The sequence below is a fragment of the Onychomys torridus genome, chromosome 8 (assembly GCF_903995425.1).
Source record: "Onychomys torridus chromosome 8, mOncTor1.1, whole genome shotgun sequence".
Taxonomy (NCBI): Eukaryota; Metazoa; Chordata; class Mammalia; order Rodentia; family Cricetidae; genus Onychomys; species Onychomys torridus.
In genome coordinates this window covers 24,852,212-24,877,937 of record NC_050450.1, presented here as the reverse complement: position 1 = coordinate 24,877,937, position 25,726 = coordinate 24,852,212, and the positions used below count along the sequence as shown (strand labels likewise).

The 25,726-nt window shown below is 46.8% G+C and overlaps 1 protein-coding gene across 13 annotated transcripts in view; it reads left to right on the top strand.

The window, feature by feature from the left end:
• Tenm2 (teneurin transmembrane protein 2) overlaps positions 1–25,726 on the top strand; it is a 1,224,381-nt gene that overhangs the window by 1,180,155 nt on the left and 18,500 nt on the right. For all 13 annotated transcript variants that reach the window (XM_036195999.1, XM_036196007.1, XM_036196006.1 and 10 more), the window contains 5 exons: positions 1,456–1,610; positions 3,039–3,913; positions 9,597–9,772; positions 11,303–11,538; positions 23,696–23,992. In XM_036195999.1, the coding sequence (XP_036051892.1) occupies positions 1,456–1,610; positions 3,039–3,913; positions 9,597–9,772; positions 11,303–11,538; positions 23,696–23,992 (1,739 nt within the window). The remainder of the gene's footprint in view (positions 1–1,455; positions 1,611–3,038; positions 3,914–9,596; positions 9,773–11,302; positions 11,539–23,695; positions 23,993–25,726) is intronic.

Genomic DNA, 25,726 nt, shown 5'->3' with positions numbered 1-25,726 from the left:
CTTTTTCTTGTCTTCTGTCTTTCCCTTCCAGAAGCTGGCCTGAGACTAGGTGGCCATTTGATACTTTGGGCCTTTTCACTTTTTCCCTGAAACCCCTTCCCTGCCATGTGCCTGCTTATCTACCATATAGCTGGCCTCCATGCCAGCTTAGCTTAAATAGCATGGTTTCCTCTTGTTCTCTAACTTCCTCCTCCAGGCAACCGCTGAGATTTACAACTTGCCTGCCTTGGGTATTTTTCTTTTAAACTCTAATTAAATTGTCCTTGAGTTTCTGACATTAAAAAAAAGGAATAAGAAGAATTTGGGGAGGGCTGGATAGATAGATGTCTCACTTAGTAAAGTGTTTGTGGCATAATCATGAGGACATGTGGCATTTACATAAAAGAAAGAAATCAGCTGCAGGGGTACACACCTGTAATCCCTCCTCTGGAGAGGTATAGAGTCAGGGGGATCCCTAATTACATCAGATCAGCAGGTTCCAGGTTCAGTAAGAGACTCTATCTCAAAAAATAAAGCAGACGGCACCCGATGTCAACTTCCGGCCTCCAGATGCAGGTGTGCACATATCTGCACATGTACACACACACACACACACACACACACACACACACACACACACACACACAAATTAAATAATTAATAAAATAAGAAAGGACAGGTATTATTTCCATGACTCCTATCCTGGGGAGTTCTTGGAATCAATAAGTGTCTATTTGAAAGGACTAAAGATGCGTGGGGTTAAAGAGCAATCATATCAGGGTCTAATTCTTGTTAGCATTTTTAGCTACTGTGCAAGCAGCCTGCAGCATGGATTAAGGATGCCAAGCCTTGTACTTGGGCACTGAAATGAAAACGCAAAAGAAATAGAAGCTGCAGTCTGTGTCTTATCAGTCCTGCTGTGACAGGGGAATGCTAGGGCTCTGTGTCCCCTGGGGGCACTGGAGTGCTGATTGGAGTCAAGGCTTAATTGGGAATTCTTCCTGGAGGATACATTTTGAATTGGGAGTTTGTGGCTGAAAGCATCCTTGTCTCTCAGCCTCATTGTCACAATTAGTTGTGAAGGGTATTTGAGTAATATACTACCAATCATTTTTTTAAGCAATGGACTTTGGTAATAACTTGTTTTCTGGAGAGAGCAGAGTCTCTAGAGAGAGGAGAATCGGGGCTGCTTTCCCCTTTATTTGCAGCCCTGGTTCCTCTGCAGTTCAAGGTGATGTCATTGATTGGGGAGGGAATACAGCTAGCACCCTCGGAGCTGAGCACAGCACAGCACAGTGCCCTTGAGAAATGTTTGCCTTTAAAGGACTGAGGGTTGCTGTTCTGAGGATACTCACCCACCCCAGTAAGGTCCCTGGTCTAAACACATCATGCCTAGAGTAGGCATCCCCCATCTCCTTCACAAACCATTCTCTTGTTTAAAAACAAACAACCCACATCCCATGCTGCCCTCCCCAGGTATTGCAGTGGACAAGAACGGGCTTATGTACTTCGTTGATGCCACCATGATCCGGAAGGTCGACCAAAATGGAATCATCTCCACCCTGCTGGGGTCCAATGACCTCACAGCTGTCCGGCCACTGAGCTGTGACTCCAGCATGGATGTGGCCCAGGTGGGACTCTATTTCTCATCCTTAACCAACTCCTAGGTCTTAGCTCGTATTTCCCACATGTTCCTATGTGAGTTGGGAGTATGAGCTGTGGACACTGATCTTAGTTTGAAGAGGAACCAAGGTGAACTAGACATAAGATGAAAAAAATGCAGGATAGGAATGGGGGGAGAAAGAGAGAGGGGGCAATAAAAAAGATAGAGAGACTTGGGGGGAGAGGGAGGAACAGAGAGGGCAATTCTTCTCTGAAAAGCAGAGCTGGTGGCACACTCCAGCAGTGGCAGATTATAGGGTAGGGGCTGCTGTATAATTATCTCTCGTCTCCATCATTTTCAAAGATCTGAGACTGTACGGTTTAGTGTTACATGTCAATCAGAGCTTCCCTGTTAATCTGGAATGATTGCATCTTCACTATATAAACCTCCACTTTGTGCAGTAGTTACCAGAGCAAAGCCCTCCTCAATCACCCTCCAAAGTACGTGTTTCATCGGGTCTCTTACAGTGGCAGAGACCACGGGCTCCTCAAATGTGCAGCATTTGTTCAAAGAAGCCGGCTTGTATGTTCACCCTGCCTGGACGGGTCTTTTCAACTCTCGGTCAACCTCGTAAATTTTAGCTCAAATTCCCCAACAAACTGACAACTTGCTACTGAGATTTTTATTTCAAATTCCACAGAGGAAGAACATATTTGACTTGGCTCTCTTCGCTTCTTTTTTTTTTTTTTCCAAGCACTCACGTTGGAGTTTGTTCACCAGCCTGTTCTTTGTCTGTTCTTGGGCTAGGGCCACCTTCCAAGCCGCATGGCTGCTGTTTTGCAATTTAGACAAATGTGTCTTCTCCAAATGAACACAGCCTTCTCTGACCCATGGCTTGGAGAGCTGAGTATGGGCTGAATTGCCTTGGTCCCCTATGCGTGTATCTACCTGTTCCACCACATTTGATGGCTGCAGTCCTGGCTAGTCATCTGAGGCTGAGAAACAGTGTTGTGGATGGAGCTGACAGGACTCGAGTCAGGACAGATGAAATTGAAGGAAGGGTTTGTCACATGCCCCCTCTTCTCCATCATAAACAGCCAGCTCAGGCAAACAGTTCAATGATGAACTATAGGGGTGCTCCAGTAAGCGCACCACTTAAAAGGCTAAGTCGGTGCTGGGGAGATGTCTCGGCAGTTAAAGGTACTTGTTGCTCTTGCAGAAGACTTGGGGTTGAGTCCCAGCACCCAAGTGGTGGCTTACAACCATCCATAACTCCAGTTCCAGGGGATCCGATATACCCTTGCCCTCTTCTGATCAGGTAAATTGTGGTGCCGACATACATTCAGGGAAAGCATTATATAAAATAAAATAACTATTTTTTAAAGCTAAATCTTGTCTCCCAGTGCATAAAAATCAATATATTAGAGGCTGTTCTTGAAATGCCATGTCATGACAGGTTCGTCTGGAATGGCCGACAGACCTCGCCGTCAACCCCATGGACAATTCCCTGTACGTGCTGGAGAACAACGTCATCCTGCGGATCACCGAGAATCACCAGGTCAGCATCATCGCAGGACGGCCTATGCACTGCCAGGTTCCTGGCATTGACTACTCACTCAGTAAGCTTGCCATCCACTCTGCTCTGGAGTCGGCCAGCGCCATCGCCCTGTCTCACACTGGGGTGCTCTACATCACAGAGACGGATGAGAAAAAGATCAACCGCCTCCGCCAGGTCACCACCAATGGGGAGATCTGCCTCTTAGCCGGGGCAGCCTCTGACTGCGACTGTAAAAATGACGTCAACTGCATCTGCTACTCGGGAGATGATGCTTACGCCACAGACGCCATCTTGAACTCCCCCTCCTCCTTAGCTGTGGCTCCCGATGGCACCATCTACATCGCAGACCTTGGGAATATTCGGATCAGGGCGGTCAGCAAAAACAAACCTGTTCTTAATGCCTTCAACCAGTATGAGGCAGCATCCCCTGGAGAGCAGGAGTTGTACGTGTTCAACGCCGATGGTATCCATCAGTACACCGTGAGCCTGGTGACCGGGGAGTACTTGTACAATTTCACTTACAGTGCCGACAATGACGTCACCGAGCTGATTGACAACAACGGAAATTCCCTAAAGATCCGCCGGGACAGCAGCGGCATGCCCCGCCACCTGCTCATGCCGGATAACCAGATCATCACCCTTACGGTGGGCACCAATGGAGGCCTCAAAGCAGTGTCTACACAGAACCTGGAGCTTGGCCTCATGACCTATGATGGGAACACTGGACTCTTAGCCACCAAGAGTGATGAAACTGGATGGACCACTTTCTATGAGTAAGTAGGCTTTGGACCAGTCTCCCTAGTCCTCCCCGGTGCTCACTGGCATCCGGATAGACCATTCACCACTGCTTTTAAAATTGCCTAGTCACGTCTTCCTAACTTTAATGATTTCTTATAGCCTCAGGATATTCATGTCCCTTCTCCTGACTCCTAAATGATTTGTTCTATCAGGCCTCTGATATCGAGCATCCTCCCTGCTAGCATTGGGAATTCCTGTTGTCTTGCTACAGTTCAAACTTCAGGATATTGGACACGCACAGCACCTGGGAGATAAAGTGCTGATTAACCCCACTGATTATTCATGTTTGCCATGGGTGCGGAAATTAGAAAGTAAGAGGCAGGGTCCCAGCGGGGCCTCTGTGATTTAACAATAGGTCCAGCAACACACTTGATTGCACAGACAGGTAGATAAACTCTGAATTTCCTCTTTAGCAGAAGCAGATCAATACAGATAAAGTGCTAGGTATATTAAAAGATGTGAGGGCTGGACATATTTCCTCCAACAATTATCTCATACTTAATAGTTCTACCGTTTGTTTTGAAAAAAAAAAAAAAAAAAAAAGCAAAGCTGTTTTCCCCAGCTCCCGAAGCAGCTTTGGTCAAGCAAGCCTGCTGCTGCAGGTATTAACCTAAAAGTTGCTGGCTGGAGGAAACATCTAAGCCTGAGTCCCCAGTGACCTGCTGGAGACTGAATGGAATTTACCAGCCTCTGGGATCTCTCCACAGCAGTGAGCTGAGCGAGGGTTATGCATTAGGAGCCCCGGCTTGCTTTCTGTGTCTGTGTTGCTGCTAGTTGAGAATTCAGTAAATTGGAGAGGGGATGCCACAGAGAGATAGGGGTAGGAGGGATAAGAGAAAGAAGACTTCATTGTTGATTGGGCTTAAATCAACGATGTTCGCTTACTCTGTGTATGCCAGTGGGTTTAGGAGAATGCAAAGGAAGCTGTCGCCACCTGCTGGAGCTTTTATGCATTGCCCAGGTCCTGACTTCCCCTTTGGGGAAAGCGGTCTCCCGAGGAGCTTCACATCCTTCCAGATGCTGGGACCTGATCACACTTCACTTAGTAGCTATTGAGTCCCCTGAATGAAAAGCAAAGGCTCGGGTCAAGGAGGCCCTCCTGAATTAGCCCTAGGTTGGAGTCCAGTCCCAAAGTTCATTCAGGTGTAGGGATCCCACAGACATGAACTCTTGAGTGGAGGCAATTTGCTAGCAAAAGTCCACAGCTGAATGAAAACATACATGTGATTCTCAATGTTTTTCTTTTTCTTTTTCTTTTTTTTTTTTTTTCAGAGCTGAGGACTGAACCCACATTCCTTTTTTTTTTTTTTTTTTTAATTATTTGTTGTTGTTTTTGACTGTGTAAGGGTGTTGGATCCCCTGGAACTGAAGTTACAGACAGTCATGAGCTGCCATGTGGGTGCTTGGAATTGAACCCAGGTCCTCTGGAAGAGCAGTTAGTGCTCTTAACCACTAGGCCATCTCTTCAGCCCCAGTCTACTCACATTCTGAAGTGTAGCAAATTAAAAGAGAAAACGTGATTCAGTTTCACCATAACTCCTGAACAAACCCTTTAAAAAATTGAGAATCTGGGGTTGGGGATTTAGCTCAGTGGTAGAGCGCTTGCTTAGCAAGCGCAAGGCCCTGGGTTCAATCCTCAGCTCAAAAAGGGGGGGGGGCATTCTTTTGATTTTTTTGTTTTAGCTTTTGTTACACATGGTCAGAAGATTGTCGCTTAAAACTCAGACACAAGCCACACTTCCTGTCAAAGATATCAGGTCCAGGTAAATACCACACAGTGATTGCAAAAGTCTAGAGAGAGGGTTGGGGTAACAGAAATAAGAGAGAGAGAGAGAGAGAGAGAGAGAGAGAGAGAGAGAGAGAGAGAGAGTCTGTGCTTCAATGAGAGCTTTCCCTCAGTTCCAGCCTTAGAATTAAGATTTCCCCAGTTGTGGGCTATTGAGTCCCGACAGAGTACCCTGGGCAAGGTCTGCCTTTTAGAGGGAATGGAAGATTCCACAGTCTTCCATGGGAGAAAGCGTGGCTTACCAGGATGTTCCTGGGCCTCAGCATCAGAAAGGCAGTGGTATAGATGCCAGCTCTGACATGTACTACCTCACTGGCATTGGACAAGTTTCTCAAGCTGTCTGAGCCTCAGTGTATCAGATGGTAATATCAGTTGCACAGGAGCTGTGATCCTTCACTGAACTAGTCTATTTTCAGAAACAAGCAAAGGCTGGCATTTAGAAGCTCAACAGATACTAGATGCTAACAGGGAAGTAATAAAGCACAGCTATGTCCTCATCCCCTCCTGCACAAAAAAAAAAAAAAAAAAAAAAGATGCAAGAGTTAGGCAGGGCTTAATTTCAAACAGTAGGATTGAGGGATGCAGTTTGTATTTGGAAATGCTTTGCTTTGTAGCCCGCTCTCTTACCATCCTCAGTTCTATGGGTCCCGATCTCCTGAGGGTCAGAGTATACCTTAGCAAACCGGAGTCCAGAAGGGTAGACAGTATAACTCCCTTTAAGGTGAGGCCCGCCAGAAGAGAGAGCTATGCTGTGTGCTCTGCGGTTGTGGTCACGTCCTCCTCCAAATCCAGCCAGCAGGAACACAGCAAGTGACAGTTTCTAGATGCTGACTTCCCCTGGAATGAAGTTCAGCAGTTGTATCATAGAAAGAGCAGGCTCTGCAGTCCCCAAGCTGGAATGAGCCCTTCTGGAGACAGTTACATTTCTGTCTTAGAAGGTGGCTTTTGGAGAGCCAGTCAGCATGGAGATGTAAAAATTGGGCTTTGGGGGCTGGAGAGATGGCTCAGAGGTTAAGAGCACTGACTGCTCTTCCAGAGGTCCTGAGTTCAATTCTCAGCAACCACATGGTGGCTCACAACCATCTGTAACAAGATCTGGTGCCCTCTTCTGGTGTGCAGATATACATACAGATGGAACACTCTATACATAATAAATAAATATATCTTTTTAAAAAAAAATTGAGCTTCGGGTATCCCCTGCCATGCTCCCAGAGTAGGGAAAGAGCAGCCTTGGTTTGTCTTTGCCTTTTCATCTGGCATGAGGCGTGGAATTTTGTCCATTTTGTTCCTATCCAAATCTCTAGTGCTTTCACCACCAGCTTGCATAGAAGAGATGTTTGATGAATGTCTTCTGACTAAGTCAAAGGCCCCAAAGGCCCCATGGCCACCAAGGTCCACCCAAGTCCATCAGGCTGACACTGAGACCCCATTGCTGGTCATCAAGGCCCTCACTCCTGAGAGCAGAGAGGTTTCTGCACAGAGAGCTGAATCTGCAGATCTATCCTAGGGAAGCAAGCAAAGCTGTGAGCAGCTGCGTGCCCCATGAAAGTCAATCTGCAAGCCAGAGAGCATGCTTTCTCCCCCAAAGCCTGTGAAATGTCTGCTCCATCCTCATTGCCTTCCCTGGAGAAGCTCTATTTCCTTCTCTCAGAAGGATGGACCTCAGCCTGCCCATTGCAAGTGTCCTAAAATACAGAGCATTGAATTCCAAATCCTGCCCAGGTCCCAGAAAACACATTGAACACAGTCCCTGCCTGCTGGATTCTGCTGTTGAGTCTATACAAGACACTCAAAGCCAGAACATTTTCATTGCTTCACTCTCTTATTTTAATGCTTCTTTAAAATATGAAAGGAAGCCACAGTTACTAAGACATGGGAATATTCAAAGAAGAAAACAAAATTAGTCAAAATCCCACACAGAAAACACTGTTAATATTTATGTGTCTGTATTTTCAGAAATGCTGGTCTACATGTGAAAAGCCATGTGCTAGGCAGGGGGTATTTTCTGTTCTTCCCTTTTCCATTCAATTCTGTTTCTGTGTGTGTGCTCATACACACATGTCCATGTGCCAATAAATAGGAATCCATGCTGTTCATTTTGACAGCTGCCTAGGTTTCTGTCTTCTATATAGGTAATTATTTAGTAATCCTTAATCATTGATCCTTCACTATAGTTCTAACTTGTCACTATCATAAATAGAATCTTTGGACCCCCATCTGAGGAACCATTGCTTTAGTAGAAAAAAAGGAAAAACAGAGGCACCCCCTTTGGCTTAGAAAGCCTGAGTCCCCCTCCGTGGTTACGGCAGCAAGCCTCAGAGGGGAAGGTGCTATCTGGATTTCCACTGCACAGCACTCTAGGCAAGGGAAGGGGCAGAGACAAGAGGCTGGACCCCCAGCTCACTAAGCTTTCTGTCCCTCTCGCCCACTGGCCATGCACCTTAGCATCCATGGAGCTTGACTGTTTCCTCTTCTCCCTAAAGATAATAGTTCCCAGGACACTCCAAGTCTGGTCCAGGTCTCCATCCCAAGTATCCCAGTTCCCTCCATGTTTTATCAGTAATTTTTCTCACTGCTCCCCCATGGAATGCTCCTCCATGGACAACCTCCTTCTCACGTCCTGTACCAGCTCCAGGACCCGTCACTCAGAACCTGCCAAGTGGGTTCATCTCCTCAGTCCGGAAGGAGACCCTCCTCCAGCTAGAGGTCTAGCTGTGTGTCCCTTTTCATTCTCTAAGCAAAGGCTTCATTGCTCCATCCTCCTCCCCATCTCTCCTGAGTGTGAAAGCCCACACAAGAGAATTCAGGGGCTTCTATATGCAGACCATGGGAAGAACCATTTTCCTCACCTAAGGTCTAAGTGGCCTCCAGCAATACAGCGGTCTCCTAGAGAGGGCAAATACTCTCCATCTGGAAGTAGCAAAACCAGTACCATCTGCTGAGATATGGGTGAAGACAACTCATATCCGTAAAGAGCTCTCTTCAGGAAGCTTGTAGGCAGCAAACACAGTCATGGCATGCTCAGACATGGATGCCAAGGACAACTGAGTCTCCCAGCAGGCTAGGATATCTGAGCTTGGTTTCTTAGGAACTATATGACCAAGCTAGGTTTGTAGTGCTTGGGTCAGAATATGGAGGTGGCAATTTGTCCCAGGCTGACTTTGAGAGGTCTACAAGTTGATGAGTGGAATGAAGTGGTACCATGCAAAAGACTAAGGCTCAGACATTCTCAAATACCCGATTTTGATTGGATTGGATGAACAACCAGTGGGGAAACAGTGTGGTTTAAGGACTGGGGAAATGGTTTGGTGACTAAGAGCACTTGCTGCTCTTCCAGGTCCAGTTCCAAGCATCCACAATGGGCAGCTAACAACTGCCTAAAACTCCACTTCTCTTCTGGTTTTCATGGGCATACACCCATACACCCCACCATACACACACACATACACACACACACACACACACACACACACACACACACACACACACACAAAGGTTTGCTCAGCAGAGGTGAGACAAAATAGAGTGGATAGTTGGGGTTGACTTGGCCGCTCTGTGGAACACATTAAGAGCAAAGGATGCTTATTAGTGGCTGTCCCCACCAGCTCAGAAAGACATAGTTAAGCATGCACTGCTTGAGACCAGGGGACTGGTTTCCATTGAGGTGCATTCAGTGATGTCAAAGGGCTCCAGAAAACGACAGCATTGTTCCTCAGGATGGGTCAGCATTGTTCCTCAGGTGTGGAGCACCATCCAGGGACCCCCACCTTCTAGTCTATGCCCCCATGAGTCTGGCCTTCCTGTGGGTCTAAATGTCAAGAAAACTTCTGACTCCACAGGCTGTGCTTCCAACTAGCATTTCTCTCCTCCAGCTATGACCATGAGGGCCGTCTGACCAATGTGACGCGCCCCACAGGGGTGGTGACCAGTCTGCACCGGGAAATGGAGAAATCCATCACCATCGACATTGAGAACTCCAACCGTGATGATGATGTCACTGTGATCACCAACCTCTCTTCAGTGGAGGCCTCCTACACAGTGGTGCAAGGTAAGGCCCTAGCCCAACACCCCTCTTCCCCGAGCTCATGCCCAGCTGCAGAGCCAGTAATCCCTCACCTGAGAGAACTTCTGAACATCCCGAACATTCCTCAGCTTTCTGTCTTACTCAAATGTCTACAGCAAACCTACTCTACCAGAAAACAGTCTTGGGGGAAAAAAAATAAAAATAAATCTCTCAGATGCAGGGAAATGTCATACCCTTTCACCAAAGGTTTAATTATCTGGAGAAACCTACGTGTCTAAAAACATCTGATTTTTCCCCAACTACTTTCTTCCTGTTTCTTACCTATTCCCTCCACCCTCTAAAAACCCAAGCCACATCATCATTTTCTCAAGTACTGTTTATTCTCCAGGCCTACCACTGGGTTTGGGTTTCATTGTTCCATTCATATTTTCTCTTGCAAACATGCTCTTGAACAGTCTCTTGCCAGGACCCGGATCCCCGAAGTCTCTGACCACCCGTTGTTTTTGTTGTATGCAGTCCAGGGCAAGCACACGGGCTGGCAAGAAACAGCATTTTACAGATTAATTTTTTTCTTTTTAATTAAGATATAATGTCGGTGGGCTCACCAGTTGTCAGAGGATAAAAGTGTCCTCTTGGTAGATAAATGATGACATTTCTAGACTATTATCCCTCGGCAAAGCCTGTTTCAATGGCTCTATTTCCACTCCGCCAGATGATTAACGATGTAGATTGTGTCCTTCTGTATGATGGCCAGAGTCACTGAGTGACAGGTACAACCTTGCTCGCTCTCCCAAAGCTGGCATCTCAGAGGCCAGCCCAGCCTGGCTCCTTCACCCAGATGATGAGGAAACAGTGTGCCTGTGAAAGCGGGCTCCTGCTTGTGATTCTTTGATACAGGAAAAGGTCAGAAGTCTGATTGACTGGTGTAGATTCTGTTCGGGAAGATAAACACACATTATCAGCCCCCACTGACTCCATCTACCTCACACTGTGTGTGTTTCCCAAGTTCTTTGGTAACATAGTGATACAGGCAGCAAAGATGCCAAGAGGAGAGGTAGCTTTTTCTCTTCCCTGTACCGATGAGCAGTGGACTTTCCACGTAGTGCCTCTGACCTGTGCTTAGACCATCAACCTTGGGGTAGACGATGGGCCAGAGGGGAGGAAATGTTGAAGTAGTTTGCCTTTCATTTATTTTTTTTCATATAAGCTAAAATATATATGTTAAAGTTCAGGGATTTGATTGACACAAATTGTGTAGGCAATAGACATCTTTAAATGTTTAAATGTGCTATTAATAGTCTTCAGTGAGTAAAAGAAAAATATCACGGCATAATTATTTCTGGAGTGCCACATATTAATAATGTTTTCCTTCCCATGGATCAGTAACATCTCTGCTACTCACCTTCCCATTGTGTGCGTGCTAATTGAAGGCAGCCTCAGACTGACAGCTGCAAAGTACCATGGAAACCTGTAAAAATAGGGGTTCTATTCTCTCCTGACTAATCGAGTGGATAAATTCTCTCCCCATCCACACCCCCACTAACATTCTTCCAGATCAAGTTCGAAACAGCTACCAGCTCTGCAATAACGGAACCCTGCGGGTGATGTACGCCAACGGCATGGGTGTCAGCTTCCACAGTGAGCCTCACGTCCTGGCAGGCACCATCACCCCCACCATCGGGCGCTGCAACATCTCACTGCCCATGGAGAATGGCCTCAACTCCATCGAGTGGCGCCTGAGGAAGGAACAGATCAAAGGCAAAGTCACCATCTTCGGGAGGAAGCTTCGGGTAAGCAGGCCAACTCTTGCCCTGCCATACACTTGGAGGGGACAGGACCCTTCTTCACACTGCAGAGGAGAACGTTAGGCCTCCAGAAAGCCTTTCCGCTTTCAGAAGGCAGGAGGTGTATTTGTCTGGGTTTAGGGGGAAATCCCTCCATTTCCCAAGACAGACGGGCAGCAATCCCCGTGGTAGAGTCACAGGGTGCCTCGGCTGGAGAAGGCATAGGTCTTCCTTTTGCACCTGCCGTCTCCTACCTCAGCTGTCACTATCCAGACAATGCAACACAGGAGTCAGGGCTGGTGTCTACCATGGGCTTGGTAATTTTCTAAACACTGGAAGAACAGAAGTATAAAGTGTGTTGTTTACAGCCAAGGAGTGTTGATCTTCTGGAAATGCAGGCACAGGATGATCACAGGGTGTGTGCAGACAGATCCCTTGGGGATACTGTGTGGTCACAAAGGAAGATGTCTGCTAACTAGCCTGACGAATCAGGAAGGTATCCCAAGAGGAAGGAACAAAAAATGTGCAATAGGAAGTTTTGACCAGCCCTAACTTACATCTGTGCAAAGGTAACAAAAACACATTAATTAAGGGCATCCATGCAAAAGCTAACCGAAACACACTCACTCCAGATATCGATGCTCTGGGCACTACATTAAATGTTTTATTTGTGTTACTGTAATATTTTCAATAGCCTGTTGGGATCTCAGGTGAGAATCAGAGATTCAAGAAAGCTAATTAGATGTCGGAACATAATAACTAAAATTCAAGGCTAAGCCAGGACTTGACCCCAGGTCCACCTCTCTGTCTTGTTCACTGGTCAGTATTCTTAGTCACAGTCACACACATCTTCCTATTTAGATGATCAGAGCATGATGGATCCTGTTCTTGTCAGTTCCTGTCACACGGAGGGACCTACTCCTACCATGGTGACAACTCTTCTCCCAGAGTGAAGACATGATGGCCAGAAACCTGTCTTCATCATATCCAAAGCATGTTTACTGAGCAGTTAGGGCCAGGCCCTGTGCTGGATACTTAAGGCAGATGTCACACAGGCAGAGCTCTGACCTTCCTGCCACTTGCATCCAGGGGCAAGGGGCATGAAAGAGGAGACAGCCAAGAAGTAAACTAATAAAGACCTAAGTAAATCGCAGGTCAAGGCACGCCCTAGGAAAAGAGTCAGCCACAGAGTGAGGCAAAATCAAAACAATGCTCTAGAATTCCTGGGAGTAGAAGACTGAGTACCTGCCAAACATGGGTCATAACTTCTGAAGCCCGGCCAGCCAGGTGACCTCCCTGCAGAGCCAGGCCACTCCATATTAAGATTCTGCTTTTGTCTGGCTAGAGTTTAATTCTCCACATTAGGTTATCAGCAGACTCCCATGTTTTTCTTCCTCTGCTGATATCTGCAAAGTTGCAAGCTGCAGTATCTTCCTAAAGACAAAAATGGAATAAGATTAGTGGCTAAATCCTTAATGACTGGATTCAGGGCTGTGTAATTGATTTTTGATATGCCGCACTGTAGAAGTTGATTATAAGTAGTAATCATGCCTTTTCCTTGATAAATTAGTTATGCGGTTTGACTAAGTTTTCAAAATAAAGATAAATGTGGCCCTAGAATAAAATGGCAATAATCCCAACTCTGAATATTAAAATTCTTAATAATGGTACTTGTGGTAATTAACAGAAGTTAGGCACGCAAGTCTTATAACTGAATTTCTGCCAGGGTTAGACTTGCTGGCATCATGTTTATGCAAATCAAAACACAGTTTTATCTATCAACACCTCAACATTTAATTGTCTGGTGTTCGTTCCTGTAACAATAATCACATATCCATTTAGCTCTCTTAAATGAAAATCACTATGAGATTATAACAGGTTGAGTGGACTGAAAATGTAATTTGAAAATGAGGGAGAAAGCCTGGAATTTATTTGCATCTCATTTATTTTAATTCAGTTCATAAACTGTTTAGTGAATGAAATAAAAGAAACTCCTGGAAACTGGGGAGGGGGGCACATTGGAAGAAAGGTGTGGGGGAGGTGCTGAGCGTAGTGTTTTGGGGGGACTTTGGCTTGGCCTTCCCTCCCTGTGCTTCATGAGTTATGTAGCCCCTAAACTAGCGGCATCTGTTGGCCCCTATGGCAAGCAGGCTGTCTCAGTCCATGATGATCAGGATGTTGCAAGCAGCACAGCTTTAAGGAAAGGGGACACACTGTTTCAGCCAGGAGCAGGTAGTCCATAGCACAGGTAACAAATAGGCCCTGAAGTTTCAGAAGCTTGACGCATCACCGTCCAGAGGAGCCACACAGCGACTCTTGATGACTAAACCCAGTTGCTCTATGTTGGGATCCTACCACATCAAACACACATGTCCCGAAGGCTGCTGTAGAAGAGGAAGAGTTTAAACACATCCAAGGAGCTTGGTGAGCTAGCCTGCATGTCACATGCATCCATTCCACACACCCAGGAGAGGACAGTTGGGTTAACCCCAAGGGAGCTTGGAAAATGACTTTTCTGATTGCCAGCGAGAAACCAAAAGATTTGGGGAACCCGAATCAGGTCACAGGGTTGACAGGAGACCAGGGAGGGTTTCAGGGAAGTCAGAGTCAGTTCTGAGGAGCAGCAGAAATTAGCTAGGCAAAGATACTGGAAAGAAGTTTCCAGACAGACAGAGAGAAAGAGAGAGAGAGAAAGAGAAAGAGACCCTCAAGAAGGCCAAGATACAGGGGCGTGCAGGGGAGCGGGGAGAAGCAGTTCAGAAAACCCCAAAACTCATGAGGCCTGAGAAAAAAATAGCCAGGGCCACATGGAAGGGAATATTATGCTAGGCCGGTATTTATCCGGAGAGCCGCCGTGGAGAGTTGTCCCAGGGCTTAATTAGCAGAGTGATGTGTGGGGATGCGTGGATTAGAAAGATCTCTCCAGCTTCCCTGGGTGCAGAGGAAGACAGACTAGGAGGAAACCAGGCAGGAGGAGAGGGACAGCTCAGAGCTGTTACAATAATGCAAACTAGAAACTGGTCTCCAGCGGGGGGGAAAAAGAGAGAGAAGGGGTGAGGCCTGGGAGAACTGCAACACACATGATTAATAGGATTTGGCAGCAAGCCTGGCTGCCGTGCGGTGCTGACTTCCAAGAGGCCTTTCACGTGACCATGTAGACCAGGAAGGCTGTGCCAGACTCTGAGCGTGATGGAGAGAGGCCAGACATTGAAAGCTGAAATAGGTGTGGGCGGCAGGGTGACCCCAGTCCTGCCTTCTAGGCTGAGGAGACCAGGAAGGGGGTTGAAGGTGTGGCTGGTCACAGCCGTGGTATGGGTTGTTCCCCAGGGACAGCATTTGGAGTGAGTCTAGGGAGCTGGGAGGGTAACGGGCAATGCCACAGGCTAGACCAGATGGTCTGGCCTCTCCCGAGCACCAGCTGTCTTTTAAGTCTGACCACTTGGGGTTGTGGGACCAGGCTCTGAGTGGTGTCCGAAATTCCCAGCGAAGAATCTCCTGTAGCAGAACAGCCAGTGAAGTCCTAACCCTTCCTGGTAACCTGTCTTGTCATAGTCCTCCAATCAGAGATATATCTTAGCCATTGAAAGTCCCAAACATTCCTCCTTGTAGACTGGGAACATGTAAGATGATGATGGTGCTGTAGACAAAATTTGAAGGATCGGCCCCACGTTTCCTGCCCAGGGTCAGGCAAGGCAAGAGTTTCATCATGCCTCCCCCCACAAAGACTTGTCTCTTGAAAGAGTACTTCCTGTTACTTTCCTCCACACCTGTCACTATCCTCTCTGGTATTAAAAAAAAAAAAAAAAAAAAACTGCTTCACGGCAGCTCCATGATTCATGATTGCACAGACCATGTCACATTACCATACTGGTGACAAGTGTCCTGTGGGAAGATGTGATAAGTACGTCCTCTTTAGGCTCCACTTGGAAGATGTTTACCACATAAATTCTCCCCTACCCCAAGAAGGTAGAAGTTGGAAGCACATGTCCCCATCCCTAATCTGTCCAGAATCTTTCTCTGCAAAACATATTCAGGATAGCAAGATAAGGGGGGGGGGGACGCATGAATTGTCTCACAAAGTGGGCCTCTACAAGGGAGGAGTTGACCCTAGAGAGTCCAAGGTGTCATCAGGTTCACACTGCTCTCTTCTCTTTCCCTTAGCCCCCTCCCCCAACAATATTGATTTTGGCAATTAGCCTAATTTTCTTGTGTAGTAGGCTGGTGCTCTCTTTATATGGGGGGTCAAGAAGACCTGGCCAAAGTCTTACATCATCTCAGTTTAGTAGAACCAGAGGACAGAATCTCTGAGTTAAAAAACAAACAAACAAAAACAATAACAATAACAAAACAGTCCCATGGAGGAACTGTGATTGGTGGCTCCAGTCTCTGGCTAGGGTGATAGTCCTGTGATTGGTCAGGCTCAGGTCACATGTCCAAACCTGACTCTTGTAAGGGAGTCATGTAGACTGAAGAAGGTTTGGAAAAAGAGGGTCCTCTACCCAAAGGAAAGAATGCTAAGCTAAGATTAAAAAAAAAAAAAAGTCTGTGCCCTCCATCCCTCCAGAGCCTAGCCATAAGGCGGACTAGAAGCCCTTCTCCTCTGCCCAGTAAGTCTTTCTCCTAGGCTTCTGAGAGAGGGGACCAAAATGAACACTTCCATTACCGTCTAAAACCTCTTCTTTTTTCCTAGCAAGAATTTGTACCTGATTCTCTCTAAAAAACAGGGCACATGTCACTAGGGGTATTTCTTCTTGATTGTGATTTACATAGAGATTGCAAATACAAGAAACAGCTCCATGGGTAGGCATGAGGACAAAAGAAAAATTGCTTCCGAGATAATCTTCCATTGTGATGCTGGTGTCTGTGTTATCAGCATTCCAATATGAAGTGGGAGTTAGTAATTTTGTTTGGGTTTCCATATCATTAATATGACACCACAGTTACACACTGGTGTGCACTACTTTTATTATGTACCAAATCACAGTGTGTCTGGAGCAAGGTGCGGGGAGGGGAGGGGGAGGTTGTGTGCATGTGTGCAGGTGATCATGATATCCTTCCTGCATGCAGTCCTGTGGAGGGCACGCCCAGGAAGTTCTGTTAACGTACTTCTATTGTCTTGAAAGCCTGGATTGTGCCCCTCCAGGCCATGATACATTCATTCTCCACCTGCCTCGTTTTCTTTTCCCAGCACCCACTATAGTCTTGACACACTTACTCCGTGTGTATTTATGACCAAACCAGATGAGATCCTGTGTGACCTTGAGAGCATGGTGATGCATCTAGACCAGTTTGCAGCACCTTGAACTTGATTAGCTTAAATTATACACAATACGAGGGCAAGCCTCTGCTCACTTTGAACCATGAGTTCCCTAAGCAAACAGTACTTTACTATAATACAATAACTTAATGTATTATAAAGTCATGGTTGTTGTGTTAAAGATTTGTCTTATTTTTTCAATTATGTGTATATGAGGGGCAGTATGTGCTGTGTGCCCTCAGAGTCCCGAAGAGGGTATTGAATTCCCTAAAGCTGAAGTTACAGGCAGTAACAAGGAGCTGGGAACTTGATTGACCTAGGTTGTCTGCAAAAGTAATACATGCTCTTAACCACTGAGCCATCTCTCCAGCCCGCTTGTTGGTAGATTGTTTGTTTGTTTGTTTGTTTGCTTCAGAACTCTCAAGTTTATTTGGGGGAGGCGAGAACGAGTTTGTAGGGTATCCAACCCCCAGTCTCAGGCTGTTAATTCCTCTCTGTCCCCCATCTTCCATGGGTGAGGGGACAGGGCCAAGTGAGCTGGAGGGCATCTGGACCTGGTAGACTAGGAATGCAGGGCATGGAAATAGAAAACAGAGAAGAGAGAAGAGGGGAGCAGGGTGGTAGATGTAGGGTGCCTAGGGTAGGGAGGGGCAGCCTGCATTGCGGACAATCTGAGCCAAGATTGGAGGCTGTTGGCATGGCTCTGTGCCCACAAGTGTCAAAGGCAGGTCATTTCTTGCTTTTTTTTTTCCCCCCGAGACAGGGTTTCTCTGTGTAGCTTTGGAGCCTTTCCTGGATCTCACTCAGTAGACCAGGCTGGCCTCGAACTCACAAAGATCGGCCTGCCTCTGCTTCCCAAGTGCTGAGATTAAAGGCGTGTACCACCACCACCCGGCTTATTGTTGTTTTTAAGACAGGGTCTCGATATGCAGCCCAGGCTGGCTTCAAACTGCCAGTCCTACGGTTTGGACCTCCCAAGTGCTAGGATCACAGGCACACATATATATACACAAGCAAGAATTTACTATTTTGGATGGTATGGGGAGAAGTATTAAACATATGTGCACACACACACACACACACACACACACACACACACACACACCTTATGTGTTAGCAAAGCAACACAAGCAATGATAGAATAAATGTCATATGAAGAAACTGTGGCGAGATGCTCTGAAGAAAAGCCTCGGTCAAGACTGGTAATACTTGAGATAAGCTACTGTGAGAAAATGACATTTGAGCTGAAAACCGAATGAGGAATAAGTGTTGGGATTTTCTGGCCCTGGGGTGGAAGAAAAGCCCGCTGTGCTAAGGCCCTTGCGTGTTCAAGGGCCCTGAATCAGTGGAGGCAGGATTCCCTGAATCCCAAGCAGAAACAAAAACGGTATGGAGTAGAGCATCTGAGGGGAGCTGCGGAGGCCAGAGCCGCCTTGGCTATGGTGAGGATCTTTGCAGCTCAGCCAGCCTCCACAGGTGTAACTAGCGACGATGCAGAGGATTGCTGAGGGGTAGCCTTCCTATCCAAGTCTTGCTTGTCCTTTGGTCTCTGCACATCCTCTGGGAACTTTTTGGTCAGCCCCTGTGCTGGCTCCAGGTCCCGGTTCTGTGCTTACCTGCTGATGTTCACCCTCATTACTGCCTTGATTCTCGTTCAGATTTCACCTGTCTCTACTGATGTCTCCCTGAAAGTTAGCTGGCTCTGTCTCAGTGCCTACCACAGTAGCAAGCACACAAATAGATGTTTGGTAAAAACCATATGGGTGAATGAATGAATGAATGAATGGGATGAGCTGATGTTATGAAAAGTCACTCCCTTCTACCTCTGCCTTAGTTCTAGATTGGGAGAGCCTTCTAGAATGACTATTCTTTGGAGCAAAGCCCTTCAGATGTTTGATGCTCACTGATGACCTAAGTCACATTTTCTAGTCTTGATTTTCCATAATAGCACTTTAGATGATCAGAGTTGACAGGGCTCATACATTCATCCCATTCCAACCTCCATCCTCACACATAGCCCCAGGGACATGGAATTTTAAGAGAAAGGACCTGTTCCCCAGGACCTTGCAGGTTACCACAGATGGGAAACGGAGGTACTGTCAGTGACGATGTGGCTTTGCAATGAATCCGTGTCAAACCATGACTCAAGATTTTAATCTTTCCCTTTTCCCCATCATCACCCAAAAGAGCCAGTCATCCAAAAGTAATGTTTGCTCGGGGAATCCATTATTTAATGTGTTTACAGAGGCTCCCCCTCTAATGATGCATTATTTAAGCTAATATTAAATTTATACCAAGTTGTTTTGTCTGCACAAACGCTGATCCCCATGTGGTGCTGGGTCTTATTCAGTGGCATCTGGGGATGGATGCTTTTAAGTCCCCAAGGACTGACCCAGAAAGGGAGTGAGAATGTCACCTAGCTAGGCTTTCCCTTTGGGTAAGTGAATAACTAAACTCAAAGGCAGGCCTATCTGCTTTTAAACACCGAGACTCTCACAACATCCCTCGTTCATCTCCTTGGGTTTCCCATCCTCGGAGCCAAAATGGGCAAAGGGTTCTTCTGTGTGTCTAGCTGAAATCTGTCCTGCTGTGTTACAGTTCCATTTCCTGGGAGGGGGCTCGCACAATGTAATTTCCTCCTTTGTGTTTCTCAGATCACAGGCTCCTGTTGCCCCTAGAGCTGAGTTAGAGTCGCCTGAGATGGGCCCAGCAGGGCCATTTTGACGACAGTGTTTCCTTTTCTCAGTGTTTTTTATGAGCCTTCCTGTGACAGGCATGCACTCGGTGAGATCAAAACACGCTGGGGGGAAATCCCAGAGGGGAAACTATTTCCCAAAATCTGCCCTCTGCAAAAATAAAAACCTTGCTAAATAGCTGAGTTTTATTAACTGGGGAAGCTAGGCTGAGGAAAACGCCCGATAATTAAAAATAATGGCTTCCTTACAAACACAAAATTGTATTAATTTAAAAATTGGTTTCTCTATCGCTGAATGCCTGCCGAGCCGGCTGAGAAGGGAATTGTGCTGATCCTGGCAGTGAAAATAATTCAAAATAACTTTTATGTTCTCCAGGAAGCCTCAAGGTTAATTTAAATATTGCGAGTCGGGTAATTTAATTTGGAATAAGAGAACAGTGTGGCTAAATTAAAGCCCCTGCACACTCTAAACCGGGGGGCAGGCACCCCCAGAAAATCGAGCACGCCTGGTGGACCCTCCATTGGCTCACATCATACAGCCCCAGCACCCTCCTCATAGACACTGCCCTTAGAATTAAATATTTTTGATTAGATTACACAACTGGCCTGAACTCTTTGGTGGGGCTTTCAGTGAATTTATTACATTTAATTATGAGAAGGGCTGGGCTTTTAATAGAAATCTCACATTTGCCAACACCAACCAGCCATTTTCCAAATGCCTTTCGTGGGTCCTGGGTGAGCTAGGGAGTCATGTGTACCCTCCTGAGTGTTTGCTCTGAAATGATAACTGACTTGTAACAAGTTTCCCAAGAATTCTGACAGCATTAAGTTTTGGATGTTAAAAAAGAAAGAAAGGAAGGAAGGAAGGAAGGAAGGAAGGAAGGAAGGAAGGAAGGAAGGAAGGAAGGGGAAAGGGACGGGAAGGGAAGGGAAGGAAAGGAGAGAAAAGAAAAGAAAAAAAAGAAAAGCCTCCCTCTCACTTTGGCTTCTAGACCCTCTTCCTTTTAAGTTCCTCTCACCTTAGTCCCTGTCTCCATCCCTGGGTTCACTGTCTGGTCTACACTCTGGCTCACACATCTAGTCTTCCCCTCGTGGGGAGGATTTCATGGAAACAGCAAGGCCTGGGACATCTCCTGAGTTTAATCCTCCTGTGCAGCTGTGGAAGCGACCCCTCACAGTGCTTAGTCACCACCGTGTTTCTAGGGACTGCAGGGATGGCTCATATTTACCTGTCAAGTGTGAGCACCTGAATTTGACCACCAGCACCCACGTAAAAGCTGGGTGCCTCGATGCAACCTGGAATCCCAGTGCTGGGAAGGCAGAGGCAGTGAGACCCTGAGGGACCCTGTCTCACCCAATATTGATATCTAGCTTTCATATATATGTTCCTACACATGGGGGTGAGGGGTAGAGAGAGAGTGTGAGGGAAGAGGCAGAAAAAAGAGTTCTACAGAAATTGTAAAGATTAAAATAATACAGAAATGATATAGAAAGTATCAACACAGTACCAATTAAAATATTAGGAGATTGTACATTACTTTCCAATACTAGTGACAGAAATTATAAGTAACACAGGCTTGGGGCTGGAGAGATAGCCCAGTCAGTGGTTAAGAGCACTGGCTGCTCTTCCGGAAGACCTGGACTCAGTTCCCAGCACCTGCATGGCCGCTCATAATTCCCATCCCAGGAGATCCAGCACCCTCTTCTGGCCTTCACAGGTACTGCACACACATGGTGCACAGCTATACATGCAGACAAAACTCCCATACATATAAAATAAGATGAAACAAAGCTAAAAGAAGTAACAAAAGTTTATGTAAGATACAGGTTTATATTTCTTGTGATAAAACAACCCATTCATGAATATGTGGGTGACTGACTAGCTAGGGTCTTGGCTATTTTCTCCTGTTTGAGCCACCATCTTAGAGGTTCCAGCCCCATAAAGCACCTCGTGGTGGCTCATACCTGTGATCGCAGAACTGGGAGACTCAGGCAGAAGGTTTGCTAAAAGTCTGAGTTTATAGCATGAGCTGCCATATGAGTTATATAAGTGAGTTCCAGACAAGCCTCAACTACGGTAGGAAACTGTCGAAAAACAAGTCACCTCATAGTCACCATGTGGGTTCTTAGGTGCCAGTCATTGTGTCCACATCTTACCCAGGAAAAAGTGGAATGTGGGAAGAGCAAAAGCTGCAGTTTTTCAGCGAGCCAGCTTTCTTCCAAGGACAGCTCCTCAAATATACAGCCAGCAGCTCCCACTTCCTCTCTGTAGGCGTCTCCTACCCCCAAAGGAAGCTGGAAAATGCAGTTCTTTGCCTAAACACGGAGCTTTTCCCTGGAATGCAGGGCCCTGTAGTGCTAACGTTTTATTCTCAATCTCCCCACAAGTTGCAAAACAAAATCCCCCAGGGCTGACACAATGCTTCCCTAGCCCCTCGGCCTCTTACACATCACCAGGCACTTGGTGGGCGTCAACTCAGGGAGCCGGGAAGCTGCTGAAATGGCAAAGGAGCTGGCTGGATAAGTCAAGCCTGAGTTCAGACCAACACTTGCTTCACTGCTGTGTGGTTTGTGTGTGTGTGTGTGTGTGTGTGTGTGTGTGTGTGTGTGTGTGTGAAAGAGAGAGAGAGAGAGAGAGAGAGATTCATGTGTTCACCTGTGCCCAAGCATGGAGACCACAAGAGGACACCCTGCTGTCATTCTCCACCATTTTTTCTTCAGACAGGGTCTGTCACTGACACTGGAGCTTAGGGGGCATCCAGCAAGCCCCATTCCTTTTCCTACCTTCACCCCCACAGCACTGAGGTAACAGGCGCACGTGGTCACACTGAGCTTTTGATGTGGGTGCAGGGGATCTGAACTCAGATCCTTATACTTGCACAGCAAGCACTTTTACCTGTGAGCCGTCTCATGGCCCCTACTGTGTGACTCTGAACCCGTGTATGCAGTCTCGGGGTTTCTTCCTGTGTCAAGTGGTCTTGGTGAGCACTAACGGAGCCGAAGTCTCTGACCTCACCCCTGTCTGCGCTCAGCACCTGTGCATCTTATCAGCATTACGGTCGTCGTCGTCGTCGTCACCGCCGTCTTAGTTAAGTGCGGCTGCATTAGGAGGGTCAGGTGAGGAGGCAGCAGACAGCTACCGACTCTTCTTCTGCGTGTTTATGTCTCCCCGGCTTTCGGCAGCCACCCCAGGGACGTGTGGAGTTGCAGTAAATTATGTTGTAAGAGTCTGGGCTGAGCCAGCTTCATTTCATTCCCTTACAGCCGTGCACGCCGGGCTCAGGGGTCCCAAGAGTCCCTCTCCTTTGCCCCTAACCAGAGTCTAGTCTCCCAGCTCTGCCTTTTGAGACAATCCTTCTCCTCTGATCAGATCAACTTCCAAATAAATATTAAATTATGTCTGGACGTGTTCCCCTGTTCCTTTCAAATCTAAGTAAATCACTTTTTTTCCCTTTGTTAGAATTCACAACCCTGCCAAGGTCTCCTCAACAGCGTCTTGCAATGGCGAGATTTTCCTCTAGATATCTAAAAGAAAAAGACTTCCTATTGGAATTTTATAGTTTTTTTTTTTAATTTTATATTCCCAGATCTTTGTAAAATGTGGGTTGATGAGCCCTCTGTACCCCTTTTAGCCACCTTCACACAATATTTCACGGTACCTACTCTTAAAGATTATTAGATTTGGTGGCTGAAGATATGCCAAAAAAAAAAAAAAAAGGATTATATTGTGGATAAAAATATAAGGGGTTGGGGATTTAGCTCAGTGGTAGAGCACTTGCCTAGCAAGCACAAGGTCCTGGGTTCGGTCCTCAGCTCTGAAAATATATATATGTAGTCTTATTCCTAGGGTAGACTGGTAAGACTCAAAAGCCTTGAGTCAGGGCTGTGATACACAGCTGTGTGCTCTGTAAACTGCACGGTCTCACCATGCATACTTTCCAGGATGTGATGGCAGCCTTTGTAAATGTGTGGTGCACAGACTCCCATACTGCTCCCAGCAGCCACATTTGACCCAAAGCAGCCTCACTCCAGTCCCAAAGCACTCTACAAACCTTACCATTTCCTATGTGTACAGAAATGCCAAAGCTGAAAACATAAATGGAGTATCATGTTTCTTCATCCTCCACACATTTCTGCCTTGGTCATCCCAGCTGGATCCTCCACAGCAGCCTGGTATATGCCTTTCAAACGGGACCCTTGTGTTTCCCCAGGTCCATGGGAGGAATCTCCTGTCCATTGATTATGACCGGAACATCCGGACAGAGAAGATCTATGACGACCACCGGAAATTCACCCTGAGAATCATCTACGACCAGGTGGGCCGCCCCTTCCTGTGGCTCCCCAGCAGCGGGCTGGCAGCCGTCAATGTCTCCTACTTCTTCAATGGGCGCTTGGCCGGCCTTCAGCGTGGGGCCATGAGCGAGAGGACAGACATTGACAAGCAGGGTCGGATTGTGTCTCGCATGTTCGCCGACGGGAAAGTCTGGAGCTATTCCTATCTTGACAAGGTGGGTGACCATGCCACACATCCCATCAGCAGGGCCTCTGCTCCTACTTCCCACTCCCATTACCGCCCTCTCCCAGCCAGCCTGAGATACCTAGCCATAAGTCATCTTATCGTCTTTACTAACTCCACAGGGCTCCCCTCATGGTCCCCCAGCATCGATGGGGAGAAAGAGCCCACAGGAAACTGTTATTCATTGCTCAGTGCTATTACCATTGAAAGAAGAAGAAAAAGATGCTAGACAGCCAGTAATGACAAAAAGGATGGATTGTTTGATTTAATTAAGAAAACAAAAAAGGCAGTGATGCTGAATGGCACAGAACCATCCACTGACCGCCAGACAAAGCATTACTTCTGAATTAGGAACTTGCTGAGTCTCTTCTGCTTGCCCTAAATTAACCCGCTAGGGGAGGGAAGTCTGCCGGAAACTAGAGTACACACAGGTACACCTTCACTTTGGCCAAAGCAGCCAGCAGATCGTCTGCATAGTCCCCTGTGTCTGTCGGTACCGACCTGGGGCTCCTTGCCGGAGAAAGGTCCTAGTGGAGGAACAGAATAAAGAGGCCCCTTAAGAGCACTTGCTGAGACCTGAGACCGTGAAATGCTGCCCTGACCATTTAGTCCCTGGGCAGGTCCTTTCTTTTGCTCCATGAGTTTTCCTTTCTCACCAACACATTACACACATAACTCACAGGAGCTGGGGAGACGGCCCAGTGGGTAAAAGTGTTTGCCACTCCCGTGTAAATCCCCAGAATCAGGCATGGTGGTGCACACTTGGAATCCCAATGCTGGGGGAGTGAGGATGGAGACAGGAAACTCTTGGGAGTTTGCTGGCCAGACAGCCTAGCCAAAATGGTAAATTTAGGTTCAGTGAGAGAGACCCTGTTTCCAAAAGTAAAATGCTGCCACACAAGGCAGAGCATACCTTTAGTCCCGGCCCCTGCAAGAAAGGTACAGGCAGATCTCTGTGAGTTCTAAGCCAGCCAGGGCTACATAGTGAGATTCTGTCTCAAAAATACATACATACATATATACATACATACATACATACATACATATATACATATATACATAGTAGAGAGCAATTGAAGAAGACAGTCAATGTCAACCTCTGGCCTCCATGGTGAAATGCATACACATGCATACACATGCGCACATGAACACATACTCACATGTGTAACTTATATACAGAGTAGTTAGCTCTATAGAAAGAGCCCTTTCCTAGTGCTGTTCTTACTCTGCTATAGTGGCCTGGAATGGCTGTCTGGGAGGCAGGAGTCTCCCAGCTACCTCTGGCTGAGGCTAGTCCTTCCCAGGGTCACTGATTGTGGGGCATTTCATTTTCTCACAGTTTCTCAAGGGAAGATGTGCTTCTGAATTTTATCAAAGGCAGTAAAAACTGCATGCACACTTCTCTCCAGCACGGCCAATAGCAGGTCAGCTCTAAATGGAGTTCTTATCATTGAACCTGGGGACAAACCCCATGCTTTCTGCCAGCCCTCCAGCCCCTCACAATCACTACAGGCAAAGTTGTATCATCTTTGCAGTGGGAGCACAAGTGTAGGCTCTCAGGTCCTGCGTAGGCCCACTGAGTCAGTATATCTTTTCACAAGACCCTTATTAAGGTTTGCTCTGAGCTACCACCATGAACCGTCAGTACCATATGAGCCTCTTTAGTCTTTGGTCAAAGCCCCACACACTATCAAGCGTGGTGGTACACACCTAAAGTTCCAGTGCT